The following is a 20,322-nucleotide window of genomic DNA, read 5'->3' on the forward strand; positions in this document are numbered from 1 at the left end:
GTGTGTGGCAAAACATTTGTTAATGTCCTCAAAAACAAGACCTTGGGTGTGAGTTCCATTATTAAAAAAAATAATCAAATATCCAAGCTAATCACAAACGAAACCCCACCAAGTGCAATACACAGTCTAGAACACAGTTTGAAATAACGCATGAATATTTTTGGACCAAAATATTTCGATCATAAAAATAAATTACTGTTCCACTCACCTGAATAATAAATAACATTCCAACTGCAATGGTTGTTCCTAATGCCAGTCCTAAGGCAAATAGAGAGGTAGCAAAAGCCGATAAACCAAAGGGAATTATAGGACGAGGGTCTCTCTTGGCAAAACTCATATCAATTTTCACTGAACTCCATCCAAATGATACCTGAAAACCAAATCATTATAATTTATTAACTTGCACAGAAAGGATTTTAGTGTCAGAGAGGCAGTGGGCGCTCAGCCGTAAGTAGGCGCATAAGTATTGTGACATGCTATGATTGGGTGGTGCAACTGGGTGAGTGGAAAAACCCTTGTAACCACTCTAAAGTTAGTCAGCAGAGCTGAACAACCAGCTAAGACAAGTAAAGTACCCTATGCACACACGTGAGAATCAATTCGGTCGTATATGAGTAAATATACAAAAAAGAAAGCAACAAAGCAACAGAATAATCAGGGATCTCCTGTACAGTATTATTCCAATGGAGTTCTTCAATTTTCTTTCAAGAAACAGCCAGCCGACACGGGTTTCATCGCTTCCGCAAAACTTCAGGGCTCTGAAAGGCTGTATCTGGAATTAAGGTCGCTCCGCCGGTGATATTTCCGACCCGGCAGTTTAATAACTTTACAAAACACTTAGAACAAAAGTAAAGGTAAATAGGTTGCTCATTAACTTTTAACATGCAGCAAGGATGCTTTTAGACTCCTAGTTAACTTAAAGCTTAGCAAATATGTGCGACTTTATTAAAAATCCTGAAAGTGGTACTAATTTAATAAACCACAGCTTTTATATGTTACAAATTACTTTTAAAAAATTGAAATGATTACTCAAAAAGCAGTAACACTTATTTCGAACTCAAAGCTTCACCTTCCACTAGGGCAACATTCGGTCAGTGGAAGCAAATCTAAAAGGTAAATTACACGCTCAAGATTAGTAGCTCCGCCTCTGATACGTAACTATGCAGCATGTTTCTATTCCAAAAGCATGAATTTGTATTCGACTGCCTTGAATCTTGGATCCTCCACCACCCATGACTTTTGCACTCTTTCAGGAGGGTTAAACCAACTTTGCTGCACAACTTTATACAATTTAAAGAGTCTCACCCTTCACTTTATGATCACTTCAATGTAACTGGTATAGTTGGATGGGCCTTTCAACTGATGTTCGCAAAACTCCACAAACTCCATCTAGTAGAACTACTTATTCTTGGACTGCTAAATAGTTAATAATTTGGTTAATCAATCTAGAGTCCAGAATAAGTAGCTTAATCTTGAGTGGAGCAACATTGTCTTATCAACCTTGTTCAAATTTAAGTGGACCACAATAACGGCCACATCCGATGCCAGTCACAAATCCATTATTTTCTCTGGTTTCACCATCCCTTTGATGAAGCTTAAATATAGCTACATGGATCCAATCATTCACCAATTTCTCCTCTTTGAAATTTTAAAAAACTCTGTCCACCACCCAGGTTACATGCACACACCATGAACAATAGACTCATTCCTTCATCCATATTTGTAACAGATTGTAATCGCTAGTTTTCTAAAACAAGTAAACTGTTGTGATTTGAATTATTACTATGCACCCTTTCCCGTGTTCCCTGTTGCTCAGCCAGCATGAATGTGATGTACTAAAATGCTTTATTTCTTGGTGATGTAATGGAATGCTGAAGTGGCTGGTGTGGTTGAGAGTGAGTCAGTTGGAGTGAGTGGGCTGACCAGCAACGATACTGCTTCCTGGTGGGGCTATCTGCTACTTACTTAACAGCTTACCTGTGATATTAATAAATCATCTTCCTCTACACTACAGCTACCTGGACTTCCTTGCATTTCAACATACACATTGTTGCCACAGACCCTTCCAATACCATCTTAGGTACAGAGATTGATATTGTGCATTTGCTAACTAGAGCATGAGGATAAAAGGCTGTGGGGACATTTCTGGTCTTCAGTAGGAAAAGGGCTATTTGCGAGATAAAAGTGCTGGAAAGAAAAGACCCAAAGCGTACAAAACATTTTCACAACCAAAGCCTGTTTGTACATCATGATTCATGATATCCCTGCTCAGATGTAGTAATGTTGTTATCTTGGGATTTTCGCTGCATTTATAGGAATTGAATTAGGAACTTAGCTACTGCCATTACTGAGATATCATTGAAACCAGATTTCAATATCCTCTTGGCGGCTCTGAGATAGTCGCCAAGAGGATATTGAAATCTGGTTTCAATGATATCGCAGTAATAGCAGTAGCTAAGTTCCTGAGTTGGGCATGGGTACTACGGGAGAAAAAAAGGGGGGTTGTAACAGTTATGTTATAGTTTTGTTGGTCTACTGTAAAACACTGCGTGGATTTGGAAACATTTTTATTGGTTTTATAATGATATGTTTAAAGTCTTGTGCGTGGGATATATTTAATCTTTTCTTAAGAACTGTTTTAAATTGTAACTATAGGTATTTATTTTTTAAAAATAAATTTTATTAACAAATCATGTATAGACAGCTTTGTTATACCAAGGTGCATACACGGTTGTAACCATTTGTAATTAATTGACTGTCCTGTCTTTTAAGATGAATAATCGCAATAAAGACTTTTTTTAATTGAATTGAATTAGGACACGTTAATTGATTTAACCTATCTTTGCTGTCCGTCAGGACCAGTGTTTTTAATATTGCTCTGTACCCAGGTCCTTTGGCTTAACCCAATATTATGTAATCACAATATCAATAAGACATTCTCTTTTTTAATTGATCCTCCAACAACTCTGAATATCACTATCATCAGTGCAGCAGAAGTACTATTTGACCTTGAAGAATTCTGAAATACGTTCAATAAGTGATTCATACTAATGTGTAATAGGACATCAACCCTTTGAAGAAGCTTACAACACTTTTAGTTCTAGACTAACTTTGTGTCTACAATTCAGTTTGCTGATAAGAGTCCAGCTCTTGTATTCTGCACGATATTTGGATAATCATGCACTATGTATTCATATGTTTTATTTATTTATAATGCTAAAGACATCCATTAATCCAACTCTTCGGTTAAGTAAATTAATTTGAAATAACTATATTGTTCAAATGTATAAGGTTGTATTTACTGTATAGTAGACTCAAAATAATATGAAATACTGTTTGTTAATACCTTAGATGGACTAAACACTAAATTATTTGTATTTCATGAACGTTACAGAAAGATCTCTTTCCAATGTTTATTTCTCAGCATCTGAATGCCACCTAACTTGATTTCATTACACACTAAATTAACAACGATCGACAAGATCAGGATTAAGGGGAGAAATCAAATTTAACAGCAGATAGACAAGATCATGCACACTGGTGGACATACAAAATAAGGTCAGACTGAATGAACAAAAAAGACTGATTTAACAGTGAACCTTGGGGACAACAAAACACGCAGGGAGTAACCAGGTTTATCCGTAACAGAGAATAAGCATGTACACATTGCTTACCCTGTTGTAAAGCTGGGTGTACATGGTCATGATAAAAATGAAAGCTGCATGCATACAACCAAGAGGAGCTAAGAACAAGAACAGAGTGAATGAGGCGTGGTTATGGTGTCCACAGCAGTTATTGATCCATGGGCAGTGATGGTCCATCTTCAGCACACACCTATTATAAGAACAAAGAAAAACACACTCTTTAAAATTCATCAGCAATCCCCATACATCAATATAAAACAGCTTAATCCTTCCAGTACAGTTAGAAAAGCACAAGCAAAGAGTGTCCCCAACAAACTTCTTTCAAGAGTAGCATCTTAACATCTATTTCGCTTAATCTTTTTCAATTAAAAAGTTTGTCTCGGCTCTGTACTTTTCAACAATTAACATATACATAGGGAATATTCAGTCGATCTCTTAATTTCTGGTTTCTAAGGTGCTGGACTGGTGCCTCAAGCTGCATTTGACAGGAACAGACAACCAAATCCATTCTTGGTACACCACAAATCACAGCACTCCTATACAAACCACACAACAAAGAGCCGTGGCACAATCAAAAATTTGTATAGCGCGTAAATCACCCGTAGGTCTCCGAGCGCTAAAATAACATTTTATTGACACTCAACCCATACAAAAGATAATCAAACACTACTAACCGATAATCTTCATTTAATAAACACAACAAAAACAGACCAACTTGGCAAGAGTTAATGAGAAATACTATTACCAGGCGTAAAGGGTGTACGGATTCTGACAGAACTACAACTATATACAAATGACTGAAATGGGCTACACAAATGCTTTTAACATAAAATAATTAAAACTTTTTTTACATCTTTAATCAAGGTTGCCTAAAATACAAAACACTAATTTTGTTAAAGGTATGATCACCATACGCTCGAAAATATATTTTTTAGTTAAGTGTACAGCAGAAACAGAATTCAAAGCTGTACAGTATAGTAGAGATGTCTGCTGGCCGAGAGTCACATGTACAGTTAATCCATATACCCTTCCAATCAATTTCCCAGCTCGTGTTATACAGGGAGCCTAATCGCCTGCAATCCATTTGCCGCATACTCAGTTCTGTTCCCAGCACGACTCTGATGAGCCAAAATGAACAGTACAGTACCAAGACGCCAACAAGACGGTACACTCTCCAGGAACAATGTGTCTTTACTCAACAAAGTGGGTGGATGGTGAAGTCTAGCACTGGGATCTCGAATGGCAACAACTGAAAGCAATGGATGTGTAATCAATGGGGGAAAAACAGACAAAATGTCTGCGTACCATTCAGTTTGAAAAATTTACCATTACAGTACTCGGCTGCAAGAAATCCTTTTTCATGCATAAAAATGTATTCATGTGACTTGTGTGTTCCCCGAACTACACCATCTATAAATACCTATCTTCTACTCAACCGTTTACAACTGCATTCACCTATTCGGTTCTACTTACAGCCCTCTGCTACTCCCCAAAGCAAGATGTGCACTTCACCAATAGCACAAATGTCCTAATCATGCACATGTTGTACCACTGTATTAATCATATGTGTGAATACATTGAATTCTCCACTTTTGACTAGATCGTGTAGGTGAAATTATGGGCTACACTGAAGAACTATAGAGCACCAAGCTGCGTTGCTAACCTTGTAACTAGATTTGACTAGTGAGCTCAGCTAAGAGTCCAAAGGCAAATGGGCTGACAGAACCAATGGTTTGGTACAATGGAATCTGAGGAATCTGACTGAGCTGCTTCCTCCATGTCCCTTTATTTACTATTTATATTAGCGAAATGGAACATACAATAGAGTTTTTGAACCCACAATGGGACAGACCCATCTCTCATACATATATTGCTTATTAAGTAGGTCTAATGCCACTCTAGTAGTATTCCAGACAGGCATCAATAAGAGCAATGAAGAAGCATTAGATAACCTAGAAGTCAATAGGAAGAACCTGATGTTGTGGCCTTTGGCAGCTGTATCATTGCATAGAAAGATTAAAGTTCTTAGTCTTCTCGTTATCTGTAGTTCTTAAAAAACAACAGTTTTTTGAGGCAGTAAAGAAACGGTTCTCTCATACGGCTATGTGTGGATTAAAGAGCTATAAGATAAGATTCATTCGTTATTTTTAAGAGCACTTTGAAAAGCCTAATACACCATACTGTCACCGGTGAGGCTGCCACATGGTTCCCACTCTTGGATTCGGAGTCGACAAGATTGAGAGCCCTGTCTGAAAGTCAATGTCCATCAGTATACTCTTCATAAATTGTCTACATACACAAAATAATTTATGTAATAGAAACATCCTAGACTAAAGCTCTATTAGGCCTGCAAATTTTATGCGACAGCATTTAATAAGGACTCGTCACTAGTCAACAAAATTAATACCAATAATAGGACCTATATCTCTGAATGACGGATTGCAAGTATAATCACTGCTGGACAAGTAATTTAGATCTTATACTATGAAATGTAATTACTTGAAGTATCAGCATTATGTAAATATCTAGTTTAACACTAACGTTTTTACTTGTTGGTTATGAACAGGGCATTATGTTTGTTGACGCTTGATGAAGCCGGGCAAGATTTAGCCAGACTTGTGAGAATATGTAGATTTTGCAGTAGTGATTATGAGAATTTTGCATTTAAGCACACATGTCACTTTAATTCGCTCAGGACGACCGGCAGGGATCCAACTAGAAAAAGAGGCTTTTATGAATATGTTAACTCATCTAAACGTCATATGTAATTATTTTGATTTCAAAAGAATAAGAACAAGCTTTAAATTATTAACATTAATGCATTTTATGTACTGTGATTCCTCGTACTAATTTAGTACCGAGTAAGGAAAAAAAAAGGATTTTTTTTTAAAAAAGACATAAAATCTACTTTTTCTTGCCTTGTTAACGGGTCCTAGCCTTCTCAATTATACTGCAAATACATATCCAGGCCAAATTGATAAATCGGAAGAAAAAAAAAAAAGAGGCAAAGGTGAGCATCAAACATTTCTGGCAGCTTTCGATCATCACAGCACAGCTAAACGGAGACAAGCCCTAGAACGCCTAGAATTTCAGGCTGACAAGTCACTCGTACTCTCGCAGGTCAAGTCAGTGCTGTAATAAACTAACTCTACTGCGGATCCTTTCTCCGGGGATTTGTTTTCTTTTTTAGGGCTCGCCTAGCGTTGCAGCGCGAAGCGCTGCAGCTAGCGAGCCTTATTGTCGCAGTCTTGCCTCCCCAAGCGGTACAGACCGGTGCACGAGCAGACACCAGTCTGTGAACGCGCTTCCAAGAAACGGGGAAGACTGCAGGCGTCGCCACTGGCACGAGCCGCAGGGAACGGCAACGTGCACGCTCACGGCATCACGCTCCTGCCCTCCCGCGTCTCTTCTAAGGCTGTTCGGCGCTCCAGGCTGACTTGTTTGGATTGCATACATTTACTTTTTTAAGTGGCTACAACTGGACAATGGCTCGCTTAGCACTCCCATTACATTGACATTTAAACTGCTTGGCTTTTATCACTGCTTTCTCCCTCAGTAAACAGATCCGCTCTGCAGAGTTAGCAATGCACGGATTAGGTTATTTTTGAACGTCTTTTTTTCTGCGTAATTTGAATGCCAAATCTTCTACAAGTCAGGCGTTAAATACTCCGACCATGAACTCTGTAACGGCGCTTACCATGAAAGCTTTGGTTGCCTTTTCCGGGAGAAGTATGCTTTTCATTTGCACGCCTATACGCTGCATGTCCTGCCCTCCCAATAACCAGGTGAGCCGCTTTTTTTTCTGGGATATTTTCTGATCTGTTTTGACATTGCATATCAGAACTATGGTGATCTTACTGGTTGTTACATCACTCTTCATTGTAACCCATTAAAGTGAAGTAACCAGTCTAAGCGCTGTTCTGTGTGTACAAAGAACACTGGTGTGCGTTACGAAATCGCACAGTACTGAATGCCAAATGTTTAACTCAAATTTCACAAATAGAACTAGATTTCAAATACATGTATTTATAATATGCAGACTGATAATTTGTGTTGCAGGAAAGTTTTCGAACTTATGATGGTCTATTTATCCTACAAGTGGTATCAGAAGAGGCTTGTAGTATTTTATTACAGCTGTACTATGGGGCTATTTATTATATCGAGCAGTCACATATGGAAAGGAATGGGCTATTCAGTGTTACTCATGGGCAGAGAAAATATGAATGAAACACCTGAGGTCGAAGGGTTCTTTTGTCGATATACAAAGAAATGATAAATGCTTTAGATCACAAGCAACAATTTCTTATTGATTTCACTTTTGAGAACTTACCATTCTCATATGTGTATGGTTAGGTATCTGTATATCGTAAACATGGGTAGGAAGCAGCTGAGTGTGGTATAGAATATAATGAGAAATTTTGATGTGTGTATAAATAATACAAGATTATGGATACTGTAGAAGTATCATATGGGGTACCCCTTGAAGAGGTTGCTTTTAGTTATTGTCTGAAGTGCATAGGTGTTCTGTGAAGAGGCTTGTGGTAGTGTTGGACATAATTCGTAGTTTTAAATATTTGGCTCCAAAAGGCTTGTTTCCTGGTCATTTTTTGAACCTCTCAATTCTAACTTAACACTGTCTTGACTATTTCTGCATTAAACTCTTGAGGCGGCTACCTTTTTTAGCCAGATTATGGCTGTACATTAGTTGACCATGTCCACTAAGGGATGCTGCGGGGTCATTCATGTGGAGTGATATAAAATGATCACAATTATTTAGTCCTTTGAAAGCACAAGTATCAATAGAGGAGCTGATGTTAATTACGGGATGTGGTTGAGTATGGTGTTGCCATGTTCCAAGTGGTGGAGGTCCATCGCTTAGACTGTGGTCTGGAAGTTCAAGCCTCAACTCCAGGGTGCCTGCTAACTGAAAGAAATATAAATGTGTGCAATTGATAATCAGCAAATTTAAAGGCTGCTTTGGAGCCAGCATAGATCTTAATTGGTAGAATCATGTGACGCTGTATAGTGACAAAGAGTTATTCTTTTTTAAAGGCGCCTTAGTGGTATACCTGTTTTTGAGTATGTCGTTTAAATGGAAAACTATAAAAAACAAGCATTTACAATGCAATAGGTCTCGCATTTACAAGAGTTTATGCAATTGGCATTGTAAATCACAATGCCTTTTATCTATTTGTTTCAAAAACCAACACATTAATAAAAGGCATTGTAATCTACAATGCCAATAACTCAAACTCTAGTAAATGCGAGACCTATTGCATTGTAAATGCTTGTTTAAATAGTGTCTCACTCGGTGCGCCTGCTTTACTTCTTACAGGCGCTGAGACAGGTCCCTATCGGGCTCTCCATTTTTGCCCACACGGTGAAAAAAATAATCTTACTGCTGCCGCAGTGCCACTCTTCACTCCCTTCAAAGAGAGTCGTTAAAGTTCTTTCACAGTCTCTTCATTCCAGAACTGAAGCATTTTCAATATTATGTACAATGAAGCCAAAGTTGTTGCTTATTTTGCTTATGCAGCAAACAACAATTAACAAAGCCAATAGCTGTGGCTTGTTGTAGGTGTACTGTTACTTGTTGTATTATGTATCTGGATAAAATAACAGAAGCAGCACATTTACGGGTGGGACGCTATGCTAAGCACAGATTTTTTTCGCTTATGTGTTTTAAGCCACGTCCTTAATTACATCGACCATGCCCCTTGAGATACCCTCCTCCACCCCGTTGTTTCATCCCACTTAAAGCCCTGGGTACTGCTGTCAGTCTACTTATATGTCTATGACCTGTCCCGGTTTTTTAGATCTCGCTAGAGTCAACGCATGCGCTGCACTGGCGAGACATCTAGTCGCTGCTTCCAAAAGCGCTGCCTTTCCGGCCACCTGCTTGCTAGAACGCGCACAGCACTTTTTCTGGTCTCGCGCGTGCCCCCAACTCGAGTCACCACTTGCAGTTTTTTTTTATTGCCGCGCAGCGTTACTTTTCCGGACGCGCTTCTAATGCTTGTATTAATTAACAATGCATTTTTTCCGAACTTCTCTCCTACATTTTAAACAGGCTTATTTGCAACCTCTGCCTGCCGAGCACCGAATTTACAAAGCTCATACTGTAAACAGAGAGGTCATTTTTGTGAATGTTGCTCTGCGAAGCACATTGTCTTGCAACTTCTGGCTAGTAATTGCGCGAAGTGCTTCCTGTTTAATTCAGGGCAGACGGTCACCAGGACGGTGCTGGGCGAACATCAATGGAAAGCGTGCTGCATCCACCTGGCTTCGTTCAAGAGGCCTGGCAGCAGATTGTAGACGAGGGGTTTCTTTTCTATTGCAGGCCTCTGTGCACTTTTTCCGGTAGCGCGCGCGTGCGCACAACTCGCGTCACTACTCGCGGTTTTTTTATTGTTGCGCGGCGTTACTTTTTACGCCCGCACGGCTAATGCTCCTATTAATTAATAGTGCATTTTTTCCGAACTTCCCTCCAACATTTTAAACAGGCTTATTTGCAACCGCGCCTGCTGAGCACCTAATTTACAAAGCTCATACTGTAAACAGAGAGGTCATTTTTGTGAATGTTGCTCCGCAAAGCACATTGTCTTGCAACTTCTGGCTAGTAATTACGCGGAGTGCTTCCTGTTTAATTCGTGGCAGACGGTCACCGGGACGGTGCTATGCGAACATCAATGGAAAGCGTGCTGCATCCGCCTGGCTTCGTTCAAGGGGCACTGCAACATATTGTAGACAAGCGGTTTCCTTTCTGTTGCCCACCCTCCCCGCCCACCTACGACTGACCTAGGACCACCTCACATTCAGGAAACACCTCAAGACCTGGCTCTTCGAGCAGTAGCGGCACACCCCCTGCCCCCCTCCCCAGCGCCTTGAGACCCTCACGGGTGAGTAGCGCGCTCTACAAGTGTTTTGATTGATTGATTGATTGCAGGCCTCTGTGATGTGGTGCGCAAAAGCTCACCCTGGGCGTAATTCCCGCTGCGCCTTACCTGTGTACTTCCAGGCAGTATGCTCTGCAGGTGTGGGCTCTCAGGCCAGCTAGAACTAATGAGGATATCAACTTTTATGAGGGTGGTTGTTTGTAATAACATACTTACCCAGCATACTGTCAGCCTACACGGAGCCAACATCTGCTCTGCAGCTGACATGTCTGCAGCCAGGAAGATCAAATGAGCTGTCTAGATTCAGAGGGCACATCAGAGCTCGGACTTGGAAGCAACTGTGAACTCCGTGCATGGTGCCTTTGTGCTCAGCTACCCACGGTGACTGCCTTTCCCCAGCAGGAGTTCTGAAATATCGCGAATTACTTTTACAGTCGTCCCCCCCACCGCCCCCCCCCCCAGCTGCTGGTTAAGGATTCAGTGTCATCCACATAATCTTTTTTTAATGGAGCGTATTTCAGATTGTTGCTGTCCATACATTACCTTCAACACTTCTCGAAGCCCAAATTTTTTTTTATAGCAACGTATGGTTTAATTATCTAAGAAGATTCGGCTCTGAAGTGTCACAGAAGCATTGTGCAGCGCACCTATGGGACCTTTTAAATATTTAGTTATGCAGCACAATATCCTTACTGCAACAACATTAACTGTTTCATGGCTAAACACTTATAAGGTCCCAAAAGCGAGACCTATTGGCTATGCCAATGCTTGATTAATGTTGTTAGTACTTCATTTGAATGAGACATCTGAAGAGAACGGAACTACATTAGATTTGATTACGAGTATTTAACTTTTACTTTAACTCGTACAAAAAATATTACGAGTATTTAACTTTTACTTTAACTCGTCCAGAAAATCTTACAAGTTCAAAATGTTTTCCGTGCACTGGACTCTATAGGGCATCCTAATGTAATGGGTTTGTCCAGGTAAGGTGTTTTACTGTGCCGCAGGACTCAAACTACACTTTGCCCACGAGTTCTGAGTAGGCTTGAACTGGTTTGGGATTGCCTGTGTTTCAGACTAAAGGAGAACTGGCCTGCCAGATTTGGCTGGACTGTTCCCAATCGAGCAGGGCCACAGTTGTTTTGCATATGCCAGGTCGTTGTCTAGAGTTGTACAGTGAGAGAAAACAATGGGTTGGAATACAGCGCCAAGTGATAATCACAAATGGCTGAGATTAAGTTAAACATTTTATGCATCACATTTAATTTGTTGCTGATGACAGCAGCCAAGAGCTGGGGATTTTTAGTTGTTATGGGTCAATTAGTTTTGTTTCAAGTTATGATATATCGGGCCCCATGTGCAAGAGAAAACAGAAATGCTTTCATAATTGTTTTGCCAGCATCTATAATGCCCAATATTGGAAAGCTAATATATATATATATAGGAATTTACTTTGAAGAACCGTTGATTTCTTAAATGTAATACAACATGCATAGAGGTAAGAATGTTCTCGGAGTGGGAGACGATTTAATAAAAATATCTGTACAAATTTCAACTAAAATGAAATCATATAGAGCAGAGCCTGGCAGCCATGAAGATAACCACTTCTTGGGTGCTCTGCCAAGGCTCTAGGTTTTGTGTAGGATATAGCTACCCAGGGTTAGCACTGGGGTCACATTTGGGCAGCCGGTAGCAATGTCTCAGTCAGGAGTGATGGTTGGTGCGATCTTTAATGCCTCAAAGGACCTATGAGTCAATTGAGCATGTTCTTCTGAGGCATTCCAAGATGGCAACTTTGTATGTGAGCGGTCAATGATCACTGGTCTATCAAAGGTATACTTCAGAAAGAACAGGGGTTAGGGGGTGTATTGTGATCCCGCTCTCATACCAACAAAGACCAGGAAGCCAGGAATGCGTAGAGTAGCTGGCACTGTGTGGCACGGAGGTGAATGAGTGACCGAAAAGGGAGCGGTGTGTGGAAGCCTCTAAGGGAATCAGGGGCTCTCCCATGCCAGATGAGGGACAAGGACTTCCTCGCACTGGTAGGTGCTGTATCCAGAACTTGGTTAGGAGTAATGCCGTCTAATGAGAACATGCAATGCGACATCAGATCCAAAAAGTATTTTTTCTAAAGGAAGGGCCAGTCCAGTGGTCCCCTTCAGACAGACCATTCTGGAGACTCAGGAGACTCAGGAGACTGCTCTTACTTACAGAGAGAGCCTGACCAAGGTTACACTGAAAGGTCTCCCAGGTACAACTCTTTGAGAAATACACCATGTCCATTGCAAACTTAAGAGACAAAGGTAGAAATACAGGAGAATGAGCGAGGGCTATAGGATTAGAGAACCCTGGCTTTACAGACATATTGAACGCTATGGACTAGAACAACACATTTTCCAGAAAGCCATATTGGCTGATATCATAAAGATTTACATATTGGTCGTTAAGAACACAAATTTTCTAAGAAGAATATTGGCAGGCAGAGGTTATAGAATAGGGGCCAGATGAAGACCCAGCTAGGAGCAACATTGTAATGCAATGATCCTCATCCTGAGTCTATTTAAAAAGGAAGAGCAATTAACCTGGAAGTAATAACACAGGAAGTAATAACCATCCATAAAGGATTGGAAAGGTCCGTTATAAAACATAGAAAAGGGAGTAATCAACAACTAAACCCAGAAATTACATTATTTTAATACGTTCACAGCTCCCAATTTTGTCCACTATAACCTCTCCACCAAGGCTGAGAACAAACAATGGAGAAGGGCCCCAAGGCGTGTCAGAAAGAACCGACCTGGACTGCCCAACTAGGTAAGCTTGAAAAAAATATGCTACCGAACCCACAAGTACCCCGGTGCAAACATATGTAAAGCAGAACTCTGTGCTGGTGACCCACCCAAGAACACACATGAATCAGCATTTCTGCCAGAGGCAACACCAGCATGTAGTGGAACCGCACATAGCCATCCAGTGCTAGGCTAGAAAAGACAGCATAGTGGCTGGGAGATACTGGAGAAATACTTCAGGAGGTAACAGGATCAGGGTATTGGAAAACTACCAGGCAAGAAACACGGGAGCCTACGCTATGCCAGTAAATATAGGCAGACATTTTGACGCACATCTTAATCTAGTACCAATCTGTTAACAGCGTAGCGCAAACTGAAATATGTGCATACAAAACACGCATCATTCCTTCCAGATATGTATTCCAGAAAACGCTTCTAATAAGGTTTAAGATATCTTTCCATGAACAGATACTATGAGAAAGCTGCATTGCAAATGACAGCCATGTACAGAAAATATATAGACCATCTTACCTGTTACACTTGCGACAATGGTGTGATCGTGGAGCTTTGTATGCCTGGCATATTTTGCAGTACTGAAGATACATGGCGTCCTCAGAATTCTCCTGGCAATAGAAACAATCAGAAGTCAAGTACATATCTCCTGAAACGTCTGGTTGCCAGAAAGGCAACATTATGTTCTGGTCAATAATATGTCTCACCGTTTAACAAGATTAGTACATCTAAAGGTGCTTCCATGTGTGCAGAGATTCACAGAACACTTGAAGTTGTAGTATTTTCCATACTACTTTTGGAGTTATAAGTCAAAGCAGTATTTAAATAGTACCAACCAATTCCCATTCTTGAAGGGAGTATTTAAAGGCAACTGTAAAAAGAATGTAATTATAAAAACAGATGCCTTTCCCCACACTTTACATTTTGTTTATTGTATAAGGATATACAAACGCAGGATCAACTTGATTAGCAGGCTAGTTAACAGTAACAAAAAAGCAAACCAATGTAATCTATCTAGCACACTTGCAAACGAAACTAAACATTATTTCGCACGTTATTCTTGCTAGCCTGCAATTGCTTCTGTTAGTCGAGGGCCACCTTCCCCTATTTGTACCAGATAATGCAACTAACTTGGTATGTCTACTTCCTCACTTCACTGAAACACTATTTACAGCTCATTGAGCTGCCTAGCATAGCTTATAAAAACTATGACCACGTACCCATACACGATCTAGTAGGAGATATATATCCAGATCTGTAACTATTCAAATACACCTTTTTCGCTCACAGGATGTGAAGGAAACAGTGAGCACCAAGAATATGTGTTAAAATCCCTCTTCAAATAAGACGGCAATAATAGTAGAATTACTCTTTGCGCATGTTTGTGCTGATAATCTGGAGCTAACAATATCAGAGTAGCATATCTGAAGGAAGCAAGACAGACTCCTGCGTATTCGTTACTGATAATGTGTTGTAAGTAGTGTTATTCTACATTTGGTGTTCGGATTGCTGACCTGACTTTGAGGAATATTAATTCGATTTCTATATGCCTTTCCATCGGTAACATTCACTCTGAGCGCTATGCTCCCTACAGCTCCTTGGTAGATTTACGAGATTAGCTCCTTCTGAAAGCAGTGTTCTTGGTGACCATCACATAAGAAAGAAAACATAGCGAATTGGTATATCTTGTGATGGTTGATCTCCCTCTGAAGATTTCATAGGACAGTGTTAGCTTGAGGCAAAGACCATCCTTTCAGCCCCAAGAGAAGTTGATGCTAGGAGGAGGAAAGGGTTCCACACACACTGGATGTATGAAAACCAATCCAGATTTTTTATGAGAGACTAGAAGGTTAAGGTCTTAACAATGTTAAGTTTGGTTCAGTAGGCAATGGTAAAAAAAGCAGATGCTTCTGCATTTGTCGCTGTATTAAGGCTGCAATAAAGCAACATACTCCTTGCTTCGGTTACCATTCCCCATAGCATTCAATGCAACTCCAGCAGGCTGATGTTGGAGACATTCAAAGGGGTTTCTCATTTGAAAACTGTCAAAGTAGCAACCTGGACCTGCACAAATACCTTTATTCTGAATTATCAACTAGGTGTATCAAATGGCAAGAAGTTACTTTTGGGGAATCAATTAATTTTACTGCAGAAGAGCAATTACTTCTTTGATGGCTTATTAAGCTTCATGGCTATTGTCTTCAGTTTCCTTCTTTGACTTCTCTGGGAAAACTGGGTAATGTGCTCATTAAGTAAAGACAGCAACACACAAGCTATAATAATAATACATTATCTGTTTATTTACCAATGATCTTCATTGCTCCAAATTTGAGCTTCTTAGTTACAGTGTCATTGGTTTCCTCTCCTCTCTTATGGTTTGTCACTGAGATGACGCTTAGATAAGGCAAGACGAGGGCAATTAGATAATATCTTATTGGTAATCATAGACAGAAAATTAGGACTTACTCTTCCATGGTCTAGATAGACTCTGTTGTATTTATATAGCAAGAAATAATACAACAGAGTTGCCTTTCTCATGCAAGGTGCAGCTACTCATTAAGTATGAACTAGCACTAGGAAACGCAGAGTACTCAAGGTTACTTGAAACTCCTTTAGAAAACTTAATTTAGAGCTCTTCGATATACCACACAAATAAAGATTCAAAGAACTACACAGAGTATACTCAAAATACAGCCAATACAACAGTTTCATCCAGAACAATTGAGAGAAAAACACAGAAGGGGTAAGAAAGGAAGAGAGGGACAGAAAAAAAGAGGCAAAGGCCGAGCAGGGATAAAAAAGAACTTTTAAGTAGCAAGTGTCTGGTGGTAGATTACAGAGGAATCCAGTGGAATCAAGACTGCTCAGCCTTGGTATTTAGCACCCCTGAAACTTGTATCACCAGCTATGGGCTTCTGGGCAAAACTTTGGCTCACGGCACTGATTGTTTGACAAATTAAGCGACTATTTGAAAATAAAAGTAGTAAAAAGGCAGAAGTGAAAACAGAGATGTTAGACTAAAAGTCTATAGAGAGTACTAAAAATAACGCACGGAAAAACTAAATATAATGTATGGAAGTAGACAAGTAGTCAACTGCAAAAATAATATGGAATTATAATACTGTAGTGATTATATTGGTTTTTCGGATGCCTGGTTACATGATGCAAATACGATTACATTTAATGAAGGCATGCATCATTTCTAGACCTCTGTCATAGGTTTTCATGCTCAAGCGTGTACTTCTGTACTGCACCCACTAAGACGTTCCTCTCACTCGCTCTTTTCAGGAGTTACCACACATTCCATTTCATGGATGCTGCACCTCTTAATTTATAACTTTCTTTTCATTCTTACCGGTTTCCATCCTAAGGGAACATAACCTGGTCCCACAAACATAGCGTTGAAGTAGTTATAGAGTATCATGACAGTCCAGTTAATGAGCATGATGAAGTTCAGACTACCTCCGGTTGTGTCTAAGGGCCAGTACCAGAGGACAGAGTCTATCACCGCCATGATTGAGCATATGGTTATCACACTCAGGGCTATGATAGGGCCCCAATGAAAAAGCCGCTTCAGCTCGTGGAGATTCCCAAACTTCACAAATGAGCCAGGCCCACCCATATTTAGAGGAGCAGGAAGCCCGGGAGGCTCCTACTTTTAAGACAGCAAATTCGGTTTTTCGAGAAAAACTTTCCATCGGTCATGAGTTTTCATGTTCTCAAAAATAGTCATTCTTCTGAAAGCACGCTTATTGGCTGGCAGGCAAAACATTACATATTGGGTGGTGGCGTAGCATTCCTTCACGAAGGCTGGTATCCTGAAGGGAATGTCGTGAACCAAAAGCCAACCTACAGCAGGAGAAAGAAAATCACATTTAATAAGAAGAAATTTTAAAAACTTTCCTGAAAAAAAGTATATTTGAATTGTGGCAATCACTTCATGTTACTTGAGAAGGCCGATATTCACAGTGTTATTTGCTTTTATTAATTTCGAAACTGCAGCGAGTAAACTTGTACCACACTTCATCATTACATTTATTCAACCCCAGCACGGGAAGAGCCTCAGTCCCATACAGGACACCTTTCCTTACACCCAATACTCACTCTAGAAATTCTAACCAATGTATTCAGTTGAAATGGCTGCAGAGCAGACCCAGGTGGTACTTCGATCGATAAAGGCCTTTAGTAGTAAAAATAATATATAATGCAAACATGTTTGTTATCATACATTATTCCATTTCAAAACAAGTTTGCTGCTATAAGATCATTGTAAAGCTGCCCAGGTTATGTGTCTTCGTTGACACAATGTTAGAGTCTATCCTGAATCCCGGAAATACAGTACTTTTGAGAAACTGATGAGTAGACTTTTGCCGTTTTTAAAGCTTGCCTAGGCAGTGCATGCAATGTCTCTTCGAAACATGCTGTATCTGCTCTGTGGAGTAAGTGCACGCCCATTGCTGCCTGTTGATTGTAATTGCTTCTTTGTAGTGGCTCTCAAAAATGCATGTTTTTTACTGGTCACTTGTTTGTATTTGTCCCTCCTTTTGTTGCTTGGTTTCCTCACATGGGGCCTACACCTGTTACATGTATGCTTACTCTGTTCTTAATGTATGTGTTTGTCAGCCCACTTTTTTTTGCTCGGTTTGGCTCATTTTCAGGTTTTGAATGGCGACAGATGCTCCCACCTAAATGGAATGCAAGTTCAGCCTCCAGCCTCTACTGCGCTACATCATCCCCACAGCACTCCAGGCTTGTTTAACAGGAGTATCGCTGTTTTTAACCACACCCTTTCTTCCCGGGAGTTTATTTATACATTGTTCGACTTTTCGCAGTATGTTACTCCTGGTTTCCATGGAGCCATGAGGCAATGTAGCCCCTCCCACTCCACCTTGGACCTGGTGCTCCTGTCCCATCCCGTCTCTCACCCCTCCAACTACATTACTTGCTTGGTGCGAACACTTTGAGCTGGAGTTGCAGCCGCTTACAATAAATATAAAAGAAACATGTTTGCTCACTTTGATGTCCTCCTTTGCAAGCTTGTTTAAAAGACACATTTTTTAGTTTTAGGGCGAGCCTAGCAGCGCGCATGCACTGCTCTGTGATGCTTCTTCTGACTCCTACCACACATTGGATATGCTTTTGCATGTGTCTTTCAAGAATGAAAGCACGCAAATGGCTAAAGGAGAGTGCATGTCCCACCTCATTTGAAATGTTCACTTCCAGGGTATTTTGCCTCGGGAGCGAGCAGCGGCGAGCAGGGCGGCAGCTGCAGTGCTCATTGATCAGGTTACTAGGTACACAACGCGCCGTGCTTGTGCTTTCTTTTTTCTTCTTTTTTTTTTTGAAAGTTTTATAGAGCGCGAACAAGATCCTCACGGATATCAGAGCGCTTCACACACATATGGGATATAAAGACAAAAGAATAATTAACAAGGCATTTGTGCAAAGATGAGCAAATGGTTATCCATAGAGTCAAGGCAAGGTAGCAAAGGTGCATAGGTGGTCTGGCCGGTCATGGTCATAAAAGGAAAAATAATGAGTCTCGAGATTTCCTTAGTCTATATTCATGTGAATTTAGCCAAGGATCGATTTTACTTCTTTTTTTAAAGATGCCAAGGATGAGATAAGTCTGGTTTCTGGAGGGAGGGCATTCCAGATCCTGGGCGCCATCCCTGAGAAGGAGCGTTTATATGTTTTTTTCTTGTAGAATCTTTGTGGTTTCAAAAGAAGATTTTCTGCGCTTCTTGTGGCTCTTGAGCCACCCGAGATTGTCAATTTCTGAGCGAGGTAACTGGGCGAGTTGTGGTGTATAGCCTTGTGTGTCATGCACGCGATTTTCAGGTGTAGTCTAGCTTCGTATGGCAGCCAGTTCAAGGATTTTAAGTCAGGAGAGACGTGTGAGCGTTTTTTTGAGCCAGTGATGAGTCTCACTGCCGCATTAATAGAGGCTCTTAGGGGTGCAGTTGTCGATATGTGGAGGCCACAGAGGGCGACACTTTCATAATCTACTCGAGGGATAGCTAGGGCTTGGACTGCAGTCCTGAAGTCATTGGCTGGGAGGAAGGGTTTCAGCTTTCTCAATGTATTGATTTGTAAATTAGCTCCCTTCGTTGCATTGCTGATATGATGTTGCATATTGAGATTGCAGTCTAGGGTTATGCCTAAAGATTTCGCTGAGTTCACGATGGTAGGTTGAACGTTGAGTGCAGTGAGATGTTTAAGCCAAGCCTGAGTGATGGGGACTTTGGCGGGAGGTGCTATTAGGAGGAATTCCATTTTTAGAGCGTTAAGTGTCACGGCTCGCGGCGTTGCCGCGGCCGGCCATCCCGCATCACACACGGGAGGCCGGGATACTCACTTCCGGCGGAAGTCGAGTACCCGGTCTAGCCACTGGGGAAACCAGGCACAGAAGCACTTCCGGGGGAAAACGCATAAACTGCGCGTTTCCCGCCGGCTGAGTGCTTCGGATTCCGGATTCCAGCTGAAAGCTCACGTTCCTGAGACCTGCATGCCCGGAGAAAAGCCGGGCTGGATTGCTACGTTGTTTCCGCGGCTTTCACGGGAGCCGCGCTGAAGTGATACTTTGTATCAGCGGCTTTCACAGAAAGCCGCGCTGGAGTGAGCCGCGCTGAAGTGATACTTTGTATCAGCGGCATTGACAGAAAGCCGCGCTGGAGTGAGCCGCGCTGCTTTGCAACATTGTTTCAACGTCTAGGAAGCAAGCCGCGCTGAAGCGCCTCCTTGTCCTAGACAGCGCCTTACAGGAACGCTTGTGTCCTACTTCACCTGGGGGTTCCAGGAAAAGCCTTGTTATTTTGTTTTCAAGTCCCTTGGTGCGCAGGAGCGCCCTAAGGGTATTAATTGGATCTAAGATTGTGTTATCAGGGAATAACTCCGTCTACAGATCCTTTCACCATTCCAGGGATACCACAAGCTGGGTGGTTGTTTCCCGTTTCCAGCAACCCGCGCAGGAGCGCTTTC

The 20,322-nt window shown here is 41.1% G+C and overlaps 1 protein-coding gene across 2 annotated transcripts in view; it reads right to left on the reverse strand.

Moving 5' to 3' along the window:
- The window catches only part of ZDHHC6 (zDHHC palmitoyltransferase 6), a 99,758-nt gene that overhangs the window by 62,526 nt on the left and 16,910 nt on the right, over positions 1-20,322 (reverse strand). For both annotated transcript variants that reach the window (XM_078643782.1, XM_078643781.1), the window contains exons 2-5: positions 16,697-17,190; positions 13,861-13,952; positions 3,675-3,834; positions 209-370 (exon numbers count right to left, since the gene is read on the reverse strand). In XM_078643782.1, the coding sequence (XP_078499908.1) occupies positions 209-370; positions 3,675-3,834; positions 13,861-13,952; positions 16,697-16,963 (681 nt within the window). In that variant the 5' untranslated portion in view covers positions 16,964-17,190. The remainder of the gene's footprint in view (positions 1-208; positions 371-3,674; positions 3,835-13,860; positions 13,953-16,696; positions 17,191-20,322) is intronic.

The sequence above is a fragment of the Lissotriton helveticus genome, chromosome 5_1 (assembly GCF_964261635.1).
Source record: "Lissotriton helveticus chromosome 5_1, aLisHel1.1, whole genome shotgun sequence".
In the NCBI taxonomy this organism is placed as follows: Eukaryota; Metazoa; Chordata; class Amphibia; order Caudata; family Salamandridae; genus Lissotriton; species Lissotriton helveticus.